At 34.0% G+C, this 19,323-nt stretch overlaps 1 protein-coding gene across 3 annotated transcripts in view; it reads left to right on the plus strand.

Moving 5' to 3' along the window:
• The window catches only part of SCN9A (sodium voltage-gated channel alpha subunit 9), a 207,614-nt gene extending 193,137 nt beyond the window's left edge, over window positions 1–14,477 (plus strand). For 2 of the 3 annotated variants that reach the window (XM_010365299.2, XM_010365298.2), the window contains exons 25-27: window positions 5,944–6,048; window positions 6,184–6,454; window positions 9,818–14,477. In XM_010365299.2, the coding sequence (XP_010363601.2) occupies window positions 5,944–6,048; window positions 6,184–6,454; window positions 9,818–11,010 (1,569 nt within the window). In that variant the 3' untranslated portion in view covers window positions 11,011–14,477. The remainder of the gene's footprint in view (window positions 1–5,943; window positions 6,049–6,183; window positions 6,455–9,817) is intronic. The other variant, XM_030917073.1, reaches the window with a different exon arrangement.
• Window positions 14,478–19,323: the final 4,846 nt, after the last annotated feature.

Consider the following 19,323-nt stretch of genomic DNA (forward strand, 5'->3'; position numbering starts at 1 on the left):
TTATCCTTCCTTAATTTTAAAGGACAGTTTTTGCAAGTATACTACTCTCAGTCAGCAGTTTTTTTCTTTCAGTATTTTGAATATATCATTTCACTTTATTTGTTCTTTTAAAGTTTCTGCTGAGAAATCTGCTGTTCATCTTATGAGAGATCTTTTGTACGTGACAATTCAGTTTTTTTCTTGCTGCTTTCAAACTTCCTTTTCACTTTTGGCAATTTGATGATATTATGTCTCCAGTGGAGACTTTTTTTTTCTTTTTTTCCGAGATACAGTTTTGCTGTGTCAGCCAGGCTGTAGTGCAGGGGCATGATCTTGGCTCACTGCAACTTCTGCCTCCTGGGTTCAAGCAATTCTCCCTACCTCAGCCTCCTGAGTAGCTGGGATTATAGGTGTCTGCCACCACACCCAGCTAATTTTTGTAATTTTTAGTAGAGATGTGGTTTCGCCATGTTGGCCAGGCTGGTCTTGAACTCCTGACCTTAGGTGATCCGCCTGCCTCAGCCCCTCAAAGTGTGGGGATTACAGGAGTGAGCCACCACACCCAGCTGAGACTTCTTTAGATTTGTCCTATTTGATATTCTTTTGAGTTTCCTGAATTTAGATGTTCATATCTCTCCCCAAATTTGAACATTTTTTAGCCATTTAAAAATATTTTTACACCCCTTTCTGTCTTCTCTTTCTGTGATTTCATAATGTATATATTGTTTCACTTAATGATGTCCCATAAGTCTTCACTCATTTTTCTTTTTTATTTCTTCTTGCTCCACTGACTGGATAATTTTAACTGATCTATCTTTAAGTTTGTTGATTCTTTCTCCAGTGTGATCAAGTCTGCTATTGGACCCTCTAGGGAATTTTTTTGTTCAGTTATTGTATTCTTAAATTCCAGAGTTTCTACTGATATTTGACTTTGTGTGTGTGTGTGTGTAGTTTCTGTCCCTTCATTGATATCCTCATTGTGTTCATGTATCATTTTCCTGATTTTGTTTAGTTGTCTGTCTCTGTTCTCTGGTACTTTGCTAAACTTCATTAGGATAATTATTTTGTATTCTTTTTTAGGCAATTTATAAATCTCTATTTCTTCAGGGTCAGTAACAGTGGATTTCTTTTATCCCTTTTTGTTGTTTCTCTAATTCTTTCTGTTCCTTGTGCTTTGCATTGGTGTCTATGCAATGGAAGAATAGCCACCTGTCAGCCATCTGACACAATGTCACAAATGCCACCAGGACTTATGAACTGACTTTGACAGGGAAAGACCTTTGCCAATCAGCCTGACTAGAGATACTGGGAGCCTCTCAAACAGCTAATCTACCTTCCTCTTTTCCTATGTTTGTAGCTGTAGCAATTGTTCTAATCATACTGATTCTTTCAGTGCTCTATATGAGGCAAGAGTGAAACTGGACCCTAGTTCAGCACACTGAAAGGCAAGGACATTTGATATGCTCCACTCCTCTCCCTCCCTTGAAAGCAGTATCTTGATGCAAATGAATAAATTAGCCCCTAGAAAGGATGGATAAATTGTTTCAAACCAAGTAACAGGATACTGGCACAGTTAGATTGAAATGCCTGTTTGATTTGAAAGCCCATATGTTTTCCACAATGCAAAGTTGGTACTTACTGCTTTTTAACTTCAATAATTTGATCAAAACTTATGGCTCTATCAACTACCCATGCCTCTTTCTAATAACCAACCCTATTTTACTAGTTTTTCCAACTATTCATCATCCTCATAAGTACTTTTTTCACCTCTAATGATTTCATGTGAAATTAGTTTTTAATAATCTTAAAATCTACTACTGACGATTAGAACAAAAGTCATTAATGAGATCAAGTTATAAAAAGAAAGATTACATGATATAGTTATACAAATATCTATTACATATTTGAGCAACTATGGGGTAAATTTTAACAATAACCCCTTTCATTAACGCTAATCTTATCAGGAAGGTTAATAACAACAACAGTAATAGTAACTAAAATTTAATTAAGACTTACCATGTGCCAGACATTATGCTAAATGTTCTTCATGCATTACCTCAATTTATCTTCTCAGTAAACACTAATGCAGTGACTACTCTTATAATGATGAGGTGGTTTTACTTAAAGAATTAAGAAACTTACCCAAGGACAAAAGAAAGGATTTGAACAAAGATGATCTGACACCAGAAGTGAAGTCTTTACTACTGTGTAATACAGCCTTGATGTAGATTGTAACATAGAAAAAATAATAGCCTGACTTGCAGAATACCTTCCACCTAGGTTTTAAAGGGGTGCATTTTGCACAAGTCCTATATAAGCTATAGGAAAACAAAATACCCACACAAGTTTCTCTATTGAGGTAATTCATAATCTCCTATTAGTTTTATCCCACTCTTCATCATATTGACAACCAGGGTATCATTAGGGGAAAACAAAATCTATTACTTTGATTTTCTCCTCTAAGTTAGAGTTTTCTCCTCAGTTTTTCTGCAGCTTCTTCTGTTAAGTTCTTGGCAAGCTGTAATATTCAGTCCCCATTAATGAACAATAAAGGATCTGGGCTTCTCTTGACATTGACATGAAGTCTCTCTCTCTCATGCCTTTCCAGTAGGTGAGATGAATATGAAAATCACATAAAGACTGCATATTAAATAAAGGAAAGCTGAATTAAAACAGTCTAAGGTGGCTGAATATGGTGGCTCATGCCTGTAATCCCAGCACTTTGGGAGGCAAAGGCAGGCAGATCACTTGAGGCAGAAGTTGGAAACCAGACCAGCCAACGTGGCGAAACTCTATCTCTACTAAAAATACAAAAATTAGCCTGGTGTGGTGGCATGCACCTGTAAGCCCAGCTACTTGGGAGGCTGAGACATGAGAATCACTTGAACCCAGGAGGTGGAGGTTGCAGTGAGCCAAGATGGTGGCACTGCACTCCAGCCTGTGCCTCAGAGCAAGACTCCGTCAAAAACAGCAGCAACAACAAAAACACTCCAAGGCAGAAAGGAAAGTCTGGTTAACATTAGGTATTTGATGAATAAGAAAATTCAGTATAATAGGAAACTTCCCATTCAACAGCAAACAGAAATAAATAAATAAATAAATAAATAAATAAATAAATAAATAAGAGAAAGCTGAATATTACCAAATCCAAGAGAATAAAGGAAACCATAACAAGATCATCTTTAACTCCAGTACCCTACAAGTTAAGTAATGATCTCAGAACTAGAAATCCTTGAAAATAAATTCTTAATTATATGGATTATACTAATGTATGCTGTGACTAAAAAAGATGTAATTACAGACCAATGTAGAATATACATAAATCTGTAAAACTTACAGATAATTTAAGAAATTAGCAGAGAATGAAGGGAGCAACTGAAGTTTCTAGTCCCCTTTGTGAGATTTAGGCTTTTCCAGTCAAAAACCTCATTTAGATGTTATGTTATTTAGTGTTGATTTTAAAAGTTATATTTTCTTTTACATAATTAATTGGAAAGTCCTTCAGTTTGGGTCTGATAATTGATAACTTCCTCAGTACCTAGAAATCTATCAAGCATAATGTTGACATCCAATAAAGTGTTTATGTTGAAATCCTTTATTTAGAATTAAAAAGGTAGTCAAAGAGTTTCTTGAAACAGAGATATAGAAATGTATATTATCTTTTTAGTTTATATTCATTTTTCTGTAAAGGAATAATGGCATATTAAAATGAATATACAATTAATACAATTTTGGTTATTGTATGTAGCCCCTATTCTTTTTTTGTTGTTATACTTTAAGTTCTAGGGTACATGTACACAATGTGCAGGTTTGTTACATACGTATACACGTACCATGTTGGTTTGCTGCACCCATCAACTTGTCATTTACATTAGGTATTTCTCCTAACGCAATCCCTCCCACAGATCCCAACCCCCCAACAGGCCCCAGTGTGTGATATTCCCCTTCCTGTGTCCTTGTGTTCTCATTGTTCAACTCCCACTTATGAGTGAGAACATGCAGAGTTTGATTTTCCGTCCTTGTGATATTTTGCTGAGAATGTTGGTTTCCAGCTTCATTCATGTCCCTGCAAAGGACATGAACTCATCATTTTTTATGGCTGCATAGTATTCCATGGTGTATATATGCCACATTTTCTTTATTCAGTCTATTATTGATGGACATTTGGGTTGGTTCCAAGTCTTTGCTATTGTGTATAGTGCTGCAATAAACATACGTGTGTGTGTGTGTCTTTATAGTAGCATGATTTATAATCCTTTGGGTATATATCCAGTAATGAGATTGCTGGGTCAAACAGTATTTATTACTAATTCTAGATCCTTGAGGGATCGTCTGTCTTCCACAATGATTGAACTAATTTACACTCTCACCAAGAGTGTAAAAGTGTTCCTATTTCTCCACATCCTCTCCAGCATCTGTTGTTTCCTAACTTTAGTGATCGCCATTCTAATTGGTGTGAGATGGTATCTCATTGTGGTTTTGATTTGTCTTTCTCTGATGACCAGTGATGATGAACATTTTTTTCATAGGTCTGTTGGCCGCATACATGTCTTCTTTTGAGAAGTGTCTATTCATATCCTTTGCCCACTTTTTGATGGAGTTGTTTGTTTGTTTTTTCTTGTAAATTTGTTTAAGTTCTTTGTAGATTCTGGATATTAGCCCTTTGTCAGATGGATATATTGCAAAAATTTTCTCCCATTCAGTAGGTTGCCTGTTCACTCTGATGACAGTTTCTTTTGCTGTGTAAAAGCTCTTTAGTTTCATTAGATCCCATTTGTCTATTTTGGCTTTTGTTGCCATTGCTTTTAGTGTTTTAGTCATGAAGTCTTTGCCCATGCCTATGTCCCTGAATGGTATTGCCTAGGATTTCTTCTAAGGTTTTTATGGTTTTAGGTCTTACATTGAAGTCTTTAATCCATCTTGAGTTAATTTTTGTTTAAGGTGTAAGGAAGGGATCCAGTTTCAACTTTCTACATATGGCTAGCCAGTTTTCACAGCACCATTTATTAAATAGGGAATCCTTTCCCCATTGATTGTTTTTGTCAGGTTTGTTCAAGATCAGATGGTTGTAGATGTGTGGTGCTATTTCTGAGGTATCTGTTCTGTTCCATTGGTCTATATATCTGTTTTGGTCCTGTACCATGCTGATTTGGTTACTGTAGCTTTTTAGCATAGTTTGAAGTCAGGTAGTGTGATGCCTCCAGCTTTGTTATTTTTGTTTGGGATTATCTTGGCTATGCAGGCTCTTTTTTGGCTCCATATGAAATTTAAAGTAGTTTTTTCCAATTCTGTGAAGAAAGCCAATGGGAGCTTGATGAGGACAGCATTGAATCTATAAATTACCTTGGGCAGTATGGCCATTTTCACGATATTGATTTTTCCTATCCATGAGCATGGAATATTCTTCCATTTGTTTGTGTCCTCTTTTATTTTGTTGAGCAGTGGTTTGTAGTTCTCCTTGAAGAGGTCCTTCACATCCCTTGTAAGTTGGATTCCTAGGTATTTTATTCTCTTTGTAGTAATTGTGAATGGGAGTTCACTCATGATTTGGCTCCCTATTCTTTATCAAAGTTCTAAATATTAGCCAAATCATCAAAGAAGATATTCATTACCTTTAATTCTTATAACTTTTCTTAGCAATAAAATTCATGGTAAGACAGCTAGCAGATAAAAAAGGTACAAGTACATAGTTTAAAACAACACTGATTAGCACACCAAAAGAAAATTGAGCCAATCCTTGTTATATGTAATACAAATATTTTATATATGTACATTTAGCTGTGTTTGGAGACCCACGTTTCTGCACATATATAATTATTTAAGACATAGTTTATGTATAGCTACCATGAACACAATAAAATACATTTTATTTCTATATTAAAACATTTTAACCTATCTTAGTGATCTGTAGAAAGATCTAGACAAGATTCTGGTTTTAACTACATTTCTTTTTTGTTTCTTTACCTTGGAGGTCAAGACATCTTTATGACAGAAGAACAGAAGAAATACTATAATGCAATGAAAAAGCTGGGATCCAAGAAGCCACAAAAGCCAATTCCTCGACCAGGGGTAAAAAAAATATATGTATCTTTAGCATATAGATTTTCAAATTATTTCTAATTCATTTTTACTGCACATCTTTAATTTCTAGATACTACTTGAAACATTTACTCTGTATTCAATGTTATTCTCGTTTATTTGCAGAACAAAATCCAAGGATGTATATTTGACCTAGTGACAAATCAAGCATTTGATATCAGTATCATGGTTCTTATCTGTCTCAACATGGTAACCATGATGGTAGAAAAGGAGGGTCAAAGTCCATATATGACTGACGTTTTATATTGGATAAATGTGGTTTTTATAATCCTTTTCACTGGAGAATGTGTGCTAAAACTGATCTCCCTCAGATACTACTACTTCACTGTAGGATGGAATATTTTTGATTTTGTGGTTGTGATTATCTCCATTGTAGGTAAGAATATTTATTATTCAGATTTTATTTTTTGAGTAAAGCTAAACTTCACTTATGCTCAAGGAAGTATATTCTGAATTCCTGAATGCAGATTTACTCTTGAGTAAGTCAGTATAATGAAAGAATGAAAAAATCCTAAAAAGCAAAATAAAAATATCTTTTTTTTTTAGTCTCTCATACTACAGTGTTTCTGGGTTTACGCTACAGGCCCCAAAGCCAAATATTTCTATCTGTTAGAAGGAAATTATATTTGTTGATATTTAGTTTCCAATATTACCTTTGCAAAGCTATTTACCATGTTTATATATAGCTGTGTATATAGCTGTGTCTTGGAAAAACCAATGTTGAATCTGAAATCACTTCTGGTTTTAGCACATGTGAGACTTGTCATTTGATTAATGATAATATCAATAGCCAGAATATCTGTGAATTTCTGAAAATTCTTCCAGAATTTAAAGTGAAGTTAAAGTCTCTAGAAATGCCAGTTTTATTTTTTAAGGCTTAATACTTCACAAGTGTATAAAATGCCAATCATTCCTCAACCAGCCATGGTCATGTCTGTGAATAACAGCACATGATTTTATACTTCCTACATATTCATTATCATGGCCGTTTTTCTATCTTCTTGGGGTTTTCTTCATTATTTTCACATATCTTGCAAAGTATTTTAGGATTGTATTTCTTTTTAGAATTATAAACTTTTAATAGAGATTATAGAGATTATTTACTACAAACTTAATCAACAGGTTATCAGTCTGAAAAGGTTAAAGGTTGTATAACTTAGAATCATAAAACTGAGTGCCACAGAACAGAATAAGCATTTATAATCAATATATTTGGAAAAGGATATTATCACCAGAAGTCATACCAAAATTGATATAGGAAAATCAATTAAAATTTAGATGAGAATTTCACACTAACAATAATAATTCTGAAAGCATTCCCATTAAGTCAGGGAAAAAAAGGTGTCCCTGTATCATCCCTGTTTTTAATAGTGTTGGCCAATGCAATTAGATAAGAAAACAAAGAGGTACATATATCCAAACAATGGAGCAAATGATCCTTATCTTAATATAATGACCTTCTTCATATAATGAAAGAACTTCTTCATATAATGAATGACCTTCTTCATATAATGAAAGAGAATCAACTAAAAATAAATTCAATTAGAGTTGAAAAGGTACAAATTTTAAATTACATGTGCCAACACTAATAATCTTATACATGAAAAAAATAGAAAATCTGATTCACAATTGCAATAAAAATAAAGTAAATTATCTAACAATAACTTTATCATATGAGACTTCTGAAGAAAACTTTAGGATATAAAAGAAAGCTGAAATAATTGAAAGGATTATCATGTACTTAGATAAGCTTCTCTCATTGTAATTAAGACTTTTTAATTTATTAATCTATAAGTTCAAGGAAAATATCAATGATTCTTTTTATGCAGTGGGGGTAATAAATTGACAGTAACAATGTAAGTCTAAATGATTATAAGTTCATCGGAAGAAAATTAGGGTGATAAGAGGTGGCTTATTCTGCAAAATATTAAGACTTATAATATTGATGTTAAGTAAAACTGTTCAAATACAAAAGCTCAGTGAGTTTGAAGAGAGAGTCCAAATTAAACTTTAATGTATAATTACCAATTTACTGAGTGAACAGATCACATGAATCAAAGTCTAAAGTTAAAAAAAGAGATTCTAGTAGGAAATACGTGGAAATAGACATATAACCATATACTCTTATAATCCTTTCTATTCATAACACAAATTTGTAAAGCTAAAAAAAAATGAAGAAGAAATGACTGCACAAAAAAACAAAATATTCTTTGAGGAAAAAATAATCATAAATAAAAGATTGAAAGACAAAAAATAGGGGAAATGTTTATGTAACAGTTAAGGCTGAGAAAGGATCAATACTTTAAATAGAAAATTGTTCTTATAAATTAATAAGAATATAGTAAAAATCCCAATAGACACATGGGCAAATACCAACTAAGCCAAAAACAGAAGTTAAAAACAACCAATAAGGATACAAAACGACAAAATACAAGACAAATTGTGGATTATTTTCACAAAAAAATGCAAATAAATTACAACAGCAGATGTTTTCAAATGTCATGACCACTTTTTGGTAAAAACTATAAAGAAGAATGGTAGTACTCAATACTGGTGAACGTGTAAGGTACGAGCACTTTCATATACTGCCATTAGAAATGTTAATTAGTACAGGCTTTCTGGAGATAGGTTCAGCTATATACAGTGTATTTATATATACACACACATACTATATAGTATATATTATGTATATATATAGCATGTGTATATATATGGTATGTGTGTATACATAGTAAGTGTGTGTACATATAACTATATATGTATGCTGTTGAAACAAGTTCTATTAATATATTATTAAAAAGTACTCATGCAATTAGGAGAACATACCTATTTAGATATTCATTTCAGTAACACAAATGGAAACAGTGTAAGTGCTAGTCTTCAATCTGTGGTTATTTTAAGAGAACATTATACCACTATAGTAAGTTATTTTGTTGTCATTTTTATGAAACTATCTCCATGACACATAAAGTAATTCAAATAGGTTACAGGCTGGGCACCATGGCTCATGCCTATAATCCCAGCACATTGGGAGGCCGAGGTGGGTGAAATCACTTGAAGTCAGAAGTTTGAGACCAGCCTGGCCAATATGGTGAAACCCATCCCTACCAAAAATATAAAAATTAACCAGGTGCAGTGGCGCATACCTACAGTCCCAGCTACTCTGGAGGCTGAGGCTGGAGAATCACTTGATCTCGGGATGGGGAGATTGCAGTGAGCCAAGATCACACCACTGCACTCCACCTTTGGTGACAGAGCGAGACCCTGTCTTGAAAAATAAATAAAAAATAGGCTACAAAAAAAGCTTATATAACATGAATACATTTGTTTGTGTGTGTACATGTGCTTGCACAGAAAAATGTCTGAAGTGATACTCAAAAAAATATTGAAAATAGTTATTGTTGTTGACATTTCAGGTGATTTATATTTTCTTTTAGCATTTAATGGTATTGGTTGAATTTTCTATGTGAGTAGGTATTATTCTTAAAATTTAAAACACTATTATGGAGGAAGAAAATGGCCTATGAACTTAGTAAAAAGGAGAAAATGTCAGAATGGTAATGTCAGTCATTTTTCTTTGGAATCGCTTAATCCTTTTTTAAGTAATTGCATTCAGTATAAAATATAACTGTCTTGAATTCATAAGAAACGAGTTGACAGATAAAACTGTTTAGAGTCATCATTTTATGTAGCATAAATATTTAGATATTTTATTTCTATTATTTTCCTCCACACATAGGTATGTTTCTAGCTGATTTGATTGAAACATATTTTGTGTCCCCTACCCTGTTCCGAGTGATCCGTCTTGCCAGGATTGGCCGAATCTTACGTCTAGTCAAAGGAGCAAAGGGGATCCGCACGCTGCTCTTTGCTTTGATGATGTCCCTCCCTGCATTGTTTAACATCGGCCTCCTGCTCTTCCTGGTCATGTTCATCTACGCCATCTTTGGGATGTCCAACTTTGCCTATGTTAAAAAGGAAGATGGAATTAATGACATGTTCAATTTTGAGACCTTTGGCAACAGTATGATTTGCCTGTTCCAAATTACAACCTCTGCTGGCTGGGATGGATTGCTAGCGCCTATTCTTAACAGTAAGCCACCTGACTGTGATCCAAAAAAAGTTCATCCTGGAAGTTCAGTTGAAGGAGACTGTGGTAACCCATCTGTTGGAATATTCTACTTTGTCAGTTACATCATCATTTCCTTCCTGGTTGTGGTGAACATGTACATTGCAGTCATACTGGAGAATTTTAGTGTTGCCACTGAAGAAAGTACTGAACCTCTGAGTGAGGATGACTTTGAGATGTTCTATGAAGTTTGGGAGAAGTTTGATCCAGATGCAACTCAGTTTATAGAATATAGCAAGCTCTCTGATTTTGCAGCTGCCCTGGATCCTCCTCTTCTCATAGCAAAACCCAACAAAGTCCAGCTCATTGCCATGGATCTGCCCATGGTCAGTGGTGACCGGATCCATTGTCTTGACATCTTATTTGCTTTTACAAAGCGTGTTTTGGGTGAGAGTGGGGAGATGGATTCTCTTCGTTCACAGATGGAAGAAAGGTTCATGTCTGCAAATCCTTCCAAAGTTTCCTATGAACCCATCACAACCACACTGAAACGGAAACAAGAGGATGTGTCTGCTACTGTCATTCAACGTGCTTATAGACGTTACCGCTTAAGGCAAAATGTCAAAAATATATCAAGTATATACATAAAAGATGGAGACAGAGATGATGATTTACTCAATAAAAAAGATATGGTTTTTGATAACGCTAATGAGAACTCAAGTCCAGAAAAAACAGATGCCACTTCATCCACCACCTCTCCACCTTCATATGATAGTGTAACAAAGCCAGACAAAGAGAAATATGAACAAGACAGAACAGAAAAGGAAGACAAAGGGAAAGACAGCAAGGAAAGCAAAAAATAGAACTTCATTTTTGATATATTGTTTACAGCCTGTGAAAGTGATTTATTTGTGTTAATAAAACTCTTTTGAGGAGGTCTATGCCAAAATCCTTTTTATCAAAATACTCTCAAAGGCAGTGCAGTCACTAACCCTGATTTCCTAAGAAAGGTGGGCAGCGTTAGCAGATGGTTATTTTTGCACTGATGATTCTGTAAGAATCGTAAGAGAACTCTGTAGGAATTATTGATTATAGTAAACAAAGGTAATTCAGTTTTTTGGTTTTTAATAAATCAGAAGACCACATAGAAAACTTTTACATCTGCCTTGTCATCTTTTCACAGGATTGTAATTATTCATGTTTCTCATGTAAATAAACAACACACACACACACACAGAAAAATCTATTATTTATCTATTATTTGAAAATCAACAAAAGTATTTTGCCTTGGCTTTGCAATGAGATGCTTGATAGAAGTAATGAACATTAGTAATGAATGTTTAGTTAAAATGCATTATTAGGGAGCTTGACTTTTTAGCAATGTACAGAGGTTATTCTATATATTGAGGTGCTTAAATTTATTCTACATTGCATTAGAACCAATTTATATGTGCCTATAAAATGCCATGGGATTAAAAATATATGTAGGCTATTCGTTTCTACAAATGCTTTTCATTCATCTTGACTCACATGCCAACAAGGATAATACTTACCTTTAGAGTATTGTGTTTCATAGTGTTTCTTCTTTCATATCCCTCTTTGTTCTTAGAATAACCACAGAACTTGAAAAATTATTCTAAGTACATATTACACTCCTCAAAAAATAAAGATAACTGAGGAAAAAAGTAATTGACGGAAGTTCTATTTGCTATTACTTATATAGCCTAACATTGGACTGTGCTGCCCAACATACTGATAATAGTCTCTTAAACTTTTGTCAAATTTTCCTGCTTTCTCATGCAGTATTGTTTAGTCATCCTTTAGCTGTAAGCAAAGTTGATGAAATCCTTCCTGATATGCAGTTAGTTGTTTGACCATGGTATATGTTTGAGCAGATAATAACCTTGGCACAGTATTGCATCACTTGTATACAATCCTGTGTTTGGCAAGCTTTCAAGTCATAAAATATGACAGACTTTCAACACAGATATGTGTTTAGTATGAATAAAAAAGCATTGAAATAGGGATTCTTGCCAACTTGCTCTCTTGCCACCAACTTACTTTCCTAAATTATGGAAGTAATCTTTTGGATCTATATACTTCAATGTATACAATGAGGAAGATGTCACCTTCTCCTTAAAATTCTATTATATGATATATATTTTGCCTCAATCAACACAGTACCATGGGCTTCTAATTTATCAAGCACATATTCATTTTGCATTAGCTGTATACATCTAGTTTTTTGAAAACACCTATTAATAGTACTTTGAAAAAAAATAACCATAATGCTTTTTTTCATGAGTTTATTTCAGGAATATGAGATCTTTCTTCTATAAAGTTATTCATGCACAGGCAAAAGTTGAGCTACACAGATAGAACATAGTTTTATTTAGAAGATTTTTGTGGGAGGTTTTGAAGTGAATATATAAAACATCTTTCACTAATTTGCTTTTCATATTTAAAAAATAATAAATTACATTTATGTAATAAATGTTTAAAGCACATATTTTTGTTGTTCTGAAAATTTAAAAAGAAAGAGGATTTAAATGTACTTATATAAACAAACAGTTACGGTTAAAGAATGAGACAGGAAATCTAGAATGTTTTTAAATTGTGATATATTTTACAACATCCGTTATGACTTTGAGACATTTGTTCTAATGTATGTATAAAACTATATCTAGGGCTAAAGATTCTTTATACCATCTTAGGTTCATTCATCTTAGGTTATTTGAACCACTTTTTAATTTAATATGAAAGACAGCATGCAGTGTTTTCCGAGACTATATAGATCATTGCATCCCATACCTGCCAAGCTTGTTGGAAATAGGTTTTGATAATTTAAGTAGGGACCTACACAAAATATATTACATTCATCAAATTTTTTAATACATTCAATTAAGGATTTAACATCACCTTAAATTTGAATTCAATCTATCATTATTTCAAACTCACAAATTAACTGCATTATGAATACTTACATAATATAGTATGAAAAGATGTTTGACAGGTTTGTGTGTAATTTTCTATTAATGTTTTTACATTGCCTTGTTTTTATGTAAAATAAAAAATATGGGCAACTGGTTCGTTAACACAATTTCTTCTTAGCATTTCAAAAATATATATAAAGTTGTTCTTTTTCCTATTTCATGAACTATGATTTTTCTAAAAAATAACATGGTTAAGTTTTATATATATTTATGTTTGTTTCAGAAATATCTACTTGTGACTTTTTATCAATTAAAAACAATATTTGGAAGAAAGAGCCTATTAAGTATAAGTTGAAGTAAAATTAGACTTCTCTTTCCATGTGGATTACTGTTTGTACTGATTGTATCACCCTTCAGAAGGCACTGTCATATTAATATTTAAATTTTATAATCACTGAACTTATTACACCCAACAATACAGAATGGCAGTTACACTGAAGAATTTAATTTAGAATAAAATGAAGCAAACAGGTTTTCTAAAAATTTTTTTTTAACTGACCAGGTCTCGCTCTGTCACCCAGGCTAGAGTGCAGTGGCACAATCATAGCTCTCTGCAGTCTCAACTCTGGGCTCAAGCAACCCTCCTGCCTCAGCCTCCCAAGTAGCTAGGACTACAGGTACATGCCACCATGCCCAGCTAATATTTAAATTTTTGTAGATAAGGGGTCTTGCTATGTTGCCCCAGGCTAGTCTCAAACTCCTGGCTTCAAGTGGTCCTACCGCCATGACCTGCCAACATGCTGGGATTATAGGCATAAGCCACCATGCCCCAAACAGGTTTGAACACAAATCTTTTGAATGAAAATTAGAGAATCTAATTTTAGCATTTTGATAGTTACCTAGTTTGCAAAAGATTTGGGTGACTTGTGAGCTGTTTTTAAATGCTGATTGTTGAACATCAAATATTTAGCATGATTTTATAGAATTTTGATAGCTTTATTAAAAAGAGTGAAAATAAAATGCCTACATAAATAAAGCAGTTCTAAATAGCTATTTCAGAGAAATGTTAATAGAAGTACTGAGAGAAGCGCCAACTAAATTAGCATGGCCAGGGAATTGGGCTGGGTTTAGGACCTATGTATAAAGGCCATCAGTTTTTAAAAAATATCTGTGGTTTATTATGTTATTATCTTCCTGAGGAAAACAATCAAGAATTGCTTCATGAAAATAAATAAATAGCCATGAATATAATAAAGCTGTTTACATAGGATTCTTTACAAATTTCGTAGATCTATGAATGCTCAAAATGTTTGAGTTTGTCATAAATTATATTGTAGTTATACTTGAGACTGATACATTGTAATATAATCTAAGAATAAAAGTTATACAAAATAAAATTATGTTTACACGTATTTTCTGTTTCAGTGAGAATAACCATAGGTGGGTAAAGTCAGTGCATATCTAAATAAGTTGCAGCAACTGACAGCTTTTTCCTTTTCATTGAAAGAAGGACAGCTTTAAACATCCTCCATAAGAAGTGTTCCCAGGAAACAAAGACAAGGATAAAGAATCTAGAATTCTAAAGCAATTTCTTGAAATCTACATCAAGGTTTGTGCAAGGGAGAAAATTGAGACAGGAAGCAAAAATATGCAAACATCTAGCCATGCAGTGATGTATACATTTTTGCGTAATAGCATTAAGAGGTGGTATAGCATACATAATGGCTAAGAGCTTTGGTTCATGGGGACTGCATTGTTCCTGTATGACACAGAGGTAGCCTGTGTTCTTACATTTTTAGTAGCAAATTGGTTGCCATACTAACTACTATTACTACTAATATAAATTCTTGATTCTGTATTGTCAGTCATTGTTCTAATTTCTTTGTGTAGCTTTGTCTCATTCTACCCTTACAACCACATCATGGAGTATTACTCTTTTTCTCATTTTACAGATGGGAAAGGTGTACCAGCTCTTAAGAGGTGATATAGCATACATAATGGCTAAGAGCATGGGTTCTAGGACTAGAACTATATTTGTATCCCAGTTAAGTCATGACCCTGTGAGTTTGCTAAATATATTCTTTAACCTATATGGACCTCAACTTTCTTATCTATAAAATGAGGAGAAGAGTATTACTTCATTACATGGTTGTAATGACAGAATGAGACAAGCTTCATGAAGAAATTAGAACAATGACTGAAAACACATTAAGAATTTATATTAGTAGTAGAGTAGTTAATATGGCAATCAATTTGCTACTAAAAATGTAAGAACCCAGGCTACCTCTGTATCATACAGGACCAATACAGTCTCCATGAATGTTAAATAATGACAATATTTTTTCTATTTTATATGAGTAAGTATAACTATAGTGCCCAAAAGAGTTTCATGCACCCATTGGTAGGTAGTAAATATTTAGTGAAGTGGCATATACACAAAATATTTCAAAATTTAGCTACTTTTGAGATTTTTGAATTCAAACAACCTATTAAAATCAGGAAATGTACACATTTATAAAGGTCTAGCTTGTTTCCAAAAAGTGGAGGTGGTTCTTCCCATTTTTAGCTGAGTAATTAATACAACCCTCTACTTTAGCTGTAAGCATCAAGTCCTGTTGATGGTCATTAGGTAAGATATTCTAAAAATAATTGCTGTGCTAGGCCGTTATTTCAACTTTGTATGTTATCATAATAGCATGTAAAAGGTGTAAAATATCCCTTGGGACTTCTGTACTGATAGTTGTAATAGCCACTCGGCAAAATAGAATTATAATCACTGAATAATACTGTAATCCATTTCAACATAAGTGATGGTCATACACATAAATTTTTTACAACAACAAAGCTAAATTCTTTCACATTGTAGATAATGCTACGCCATAACCCAAGCAAAATGAGCTGCAGGGTACATGGTAATCTCTCTCAAGGGAGGGAGAAATTACATACTAGCAAGAGCAGAGGGGTTTTGCTGCAATAGTATTTGATGCACACAGGAAATGAAACATGAATAATTGATAGTTATAAACAAGCAATAGAGCAAACATGCGACACTTAGCTTGAATCCCTATTACTCTGAGAGCCATATCTACATTAATAATTGATCTGTCTGAGAAAAAGGTAATTTGAAGAGATTTATGAGACATTGGTAATAAATGCATCATTGTGCTTTAGCTTGAATCTTTTAAAATATATCCTTAGAAACAATAGAAACAATAGATAAAAGCAATGCACAATAAGTATACAGAAAAGGTTCAGAGCTTGTTAAAATTTTTGAAAATCTAGTAGAATTGAGCCAAAGTTATTCCTGTTTAAGTTGTAATATTTGCTGGCATGACCTAGTTTTTATTTTATTTCCTACAAGACAAAATGTCGTCAAGTTAGTTTAGTCATATCCTCTCGCGCCCAGGCTGGAGTGCAGTGGCCAGATCTCAGCTCACTGCAAGCTCCGCCTCCTGGGTTTACGCCATTCTCCTGCCTCAGCCTCCCAAGTAGCTGAGACTACAGGCTCCTGCCACCTCGCCCGGCTAGATTTTTGTATTTTTTAGTAGAGACGGGGTTTCACCGTGTTAGCCAGGATGGTCTCGATCTTCTGACCTCGTGATCCGCCCGTCTCGGCCTCCCAAAGTGCTGGGATTACAGGCTGGAGCCACCGCGCCCGGCCTAGTCATATCCTTTTTATAAAAATATAATTCTTCTCTAATATACCATCATGATTCATTTCTATTTTTAGTGATATACAAAATTTAGAATTTATGGGAAAATTACATCCAGTGAATATTAAGAAGGCTTTCCCATTAAATTATTATTTCTAAATATGTGAAAGCATAATCCGGGTTTCCATGTGCTGCTTTAAAGAAATGCATTATTTTACTTATGGCTGGCCCTTCATCTGAAGAGTCTCTGGATTTACTCTCTTTAAATATCTTGTGTCTTCTACTCTGTACATTGACAATATGTTAAAATGTGCTTTCTCCTGCTCTTAGGCTACTCTTGAGAACTGCCCATTTTTATATGAGAAAGAACGATATCTTGCTCATATAAGAAAAGGATATAAACCAGCTGTGATACACTAATTCCTTCTAACAGAACAGAAAAAATAAATGGATGGGGTTACATGTGTCTTTATACACAACACAGATAACTATACCCAGGCTCCTGCGTCATAAAAATTGTGAGATAATACATGTGTATTATTTTAAGCTGCTAAATTTGTGATCATTTGTTACAAAGGATCAAACACAAATGCATGCTCCTGTTTTCCAATGTACCATGCTAATATATAAATACAGATGAGCAAATGCGGCTAGAAAGGATATTTTATCAAACCACAATGGCTCATACAGACTGTGAGGGTAAAAAGAGAAGGACACTGATGAGAGAGTTTGGCACACTGATCTTGCCCGCAAAAGACTGATGTAGAAAACAAAGGCTAATTGTTATCTTATCAAAAATTTAAAGGAGGAGATTTTCTTCCCTGTTGACTATCCTATTAGTGTTGACCATTCAGTGCAGCTTATTCTTGACAAAGCACCTTGTCAAATTTTTACCCAGAAGCCAAAGAAAATGGGCAATCTTAAGTAATTTTCTCAAAGTCAAAGAGAATCTGAAGTATACTTGTTCCACTCATGCCTTTAAAATGTAGGCCAAGACTGAATCTACAGCAAATGTCTTCTAAAAGGTTTCATTTAGAACATAGAAAAGTTTCTATGTCAATACATTTAAGGAAGGGTGCATTATATATTTCACTCTTAGAGTAACATAATTCACTCTAGCATGTCACATGCTTGCAGAAGATATGAGACTCAGGAGTCAGAGACAATAATAGATTATTACTTAGAGCAATAGTAGGAGCCAGAGTATTATCATTTTTGTGTTGGTCTTAGACAGCTGGGGCTGCCATAATAATATACCACAGACTGGGTGGCTAGAACAACAAAAATTTATTTCTAACAGTTCCCGAGGCTGAGGAGTCCAAGATCAAGGTGCCAGCCAATTTCGTTCCCCACTGAGGGCTCATTTCCTATCTAGCAGAGGGCAGCATTCTCACTCTGTCTTCACATGGAGGAGGCAGTGAGCTCTGGTCTCTCTTCTTTTTTCCATAGGAATACTAATCTCATGATGGAATATATATATATATATATATACACACACACACAGTCCTCCATATCCATGGTTTCTGATCTGCAGATTCAACCAACTCTGGATCAGAAATATTTGGGGAAAAAATCCACAAAGTCCCGAAAAGCAAAACTTGAATTTGCCATATGCTGAGTACTACATTGAATCCATACACACGAAGTGATGTGTAGGTAATTTTAAAGTATATAGGAGGTTGTGTGTAGGTTATAAGCAAACACTATGCCATTTATAGGAGAGACTTGAGCATCTGTGGATTTTGGTATTCTCAGGGAGTCCAGAAGCCAATCCCCAACAGATACTAAGGGACAACTGTATTATCATGATAAATAAATTACATTTTCCTTCATTTTCCTTCATTACATTTTCCTTCATGACATTAGTACCACCATTCATCCAGTTTTCCAAACTAGTAATCCTCTTCATTAACCCTCCACATTTATTCACCAAGACCAGTTCATTCTACCACCTAATGTAAATCCATCAACTTCTCTTAATTTCCACTGTCAATCCCTAATCCAATCCATTACCACCTTTAACCTCTTTATAAGACAATATAATAACCTATTTGGTTTATCTTCCTAAATGCATTCTTGTCTTACTTCCACATCCATTCTCACTCAGTACAGTAGCCGGAGTGGATTTTATGAGGTTGTAACATTTCCCTGCTTAAAATTTTGGGTCATTTTCCTGCATGAAATTCTGTAATATTTCTCCATTATTGTTATGACAAATTCTAAAATCCTCAGCAAAGATTTTACAAGCTCTATACTGTTACAGTCTACAAGTTCTACAAGCTTTCCAGCCCTACACCATGTCAGCCTCACTGCTCTTATCTTCCCTCTTTCCCTATCTTAATCTGTGTGCTTCAGTCTCAATAGTTTTCTTTCTGTTTGTAGGGTCTTCTCAACAAAAGTATAGTGTATTCTTGTATTCTTATATTCTTATACAGTGCCAGTGCTTTCTGGCCTGAGAGAGACTACACATGGTTTTCACATCAGAAGTTAAGTGCATGTTTGAAACTGTCCCACTGCTCACAAAATTAGTATAGAAAACTGGCATTTTTGAAGGACTAAGTTAAAAGTATTTTCCTCTATACCTTTAACA

Source organism: Rhinopithecus roxellana, chromosome 14 (genome assembly GCF_007565055.1).
Source record: "Rhinopithecus roxellana isolate Shanxi Qingling chromosome 14, ASM756505v1, whole genome shotgun sequence".
Taxonomy (NCBI): Eukaryota; Metazoa; Chordata; class Mammalia; order Primates; family Cercopithecidae; genus Rhinopithecus; species Rhinopithecus roxellana.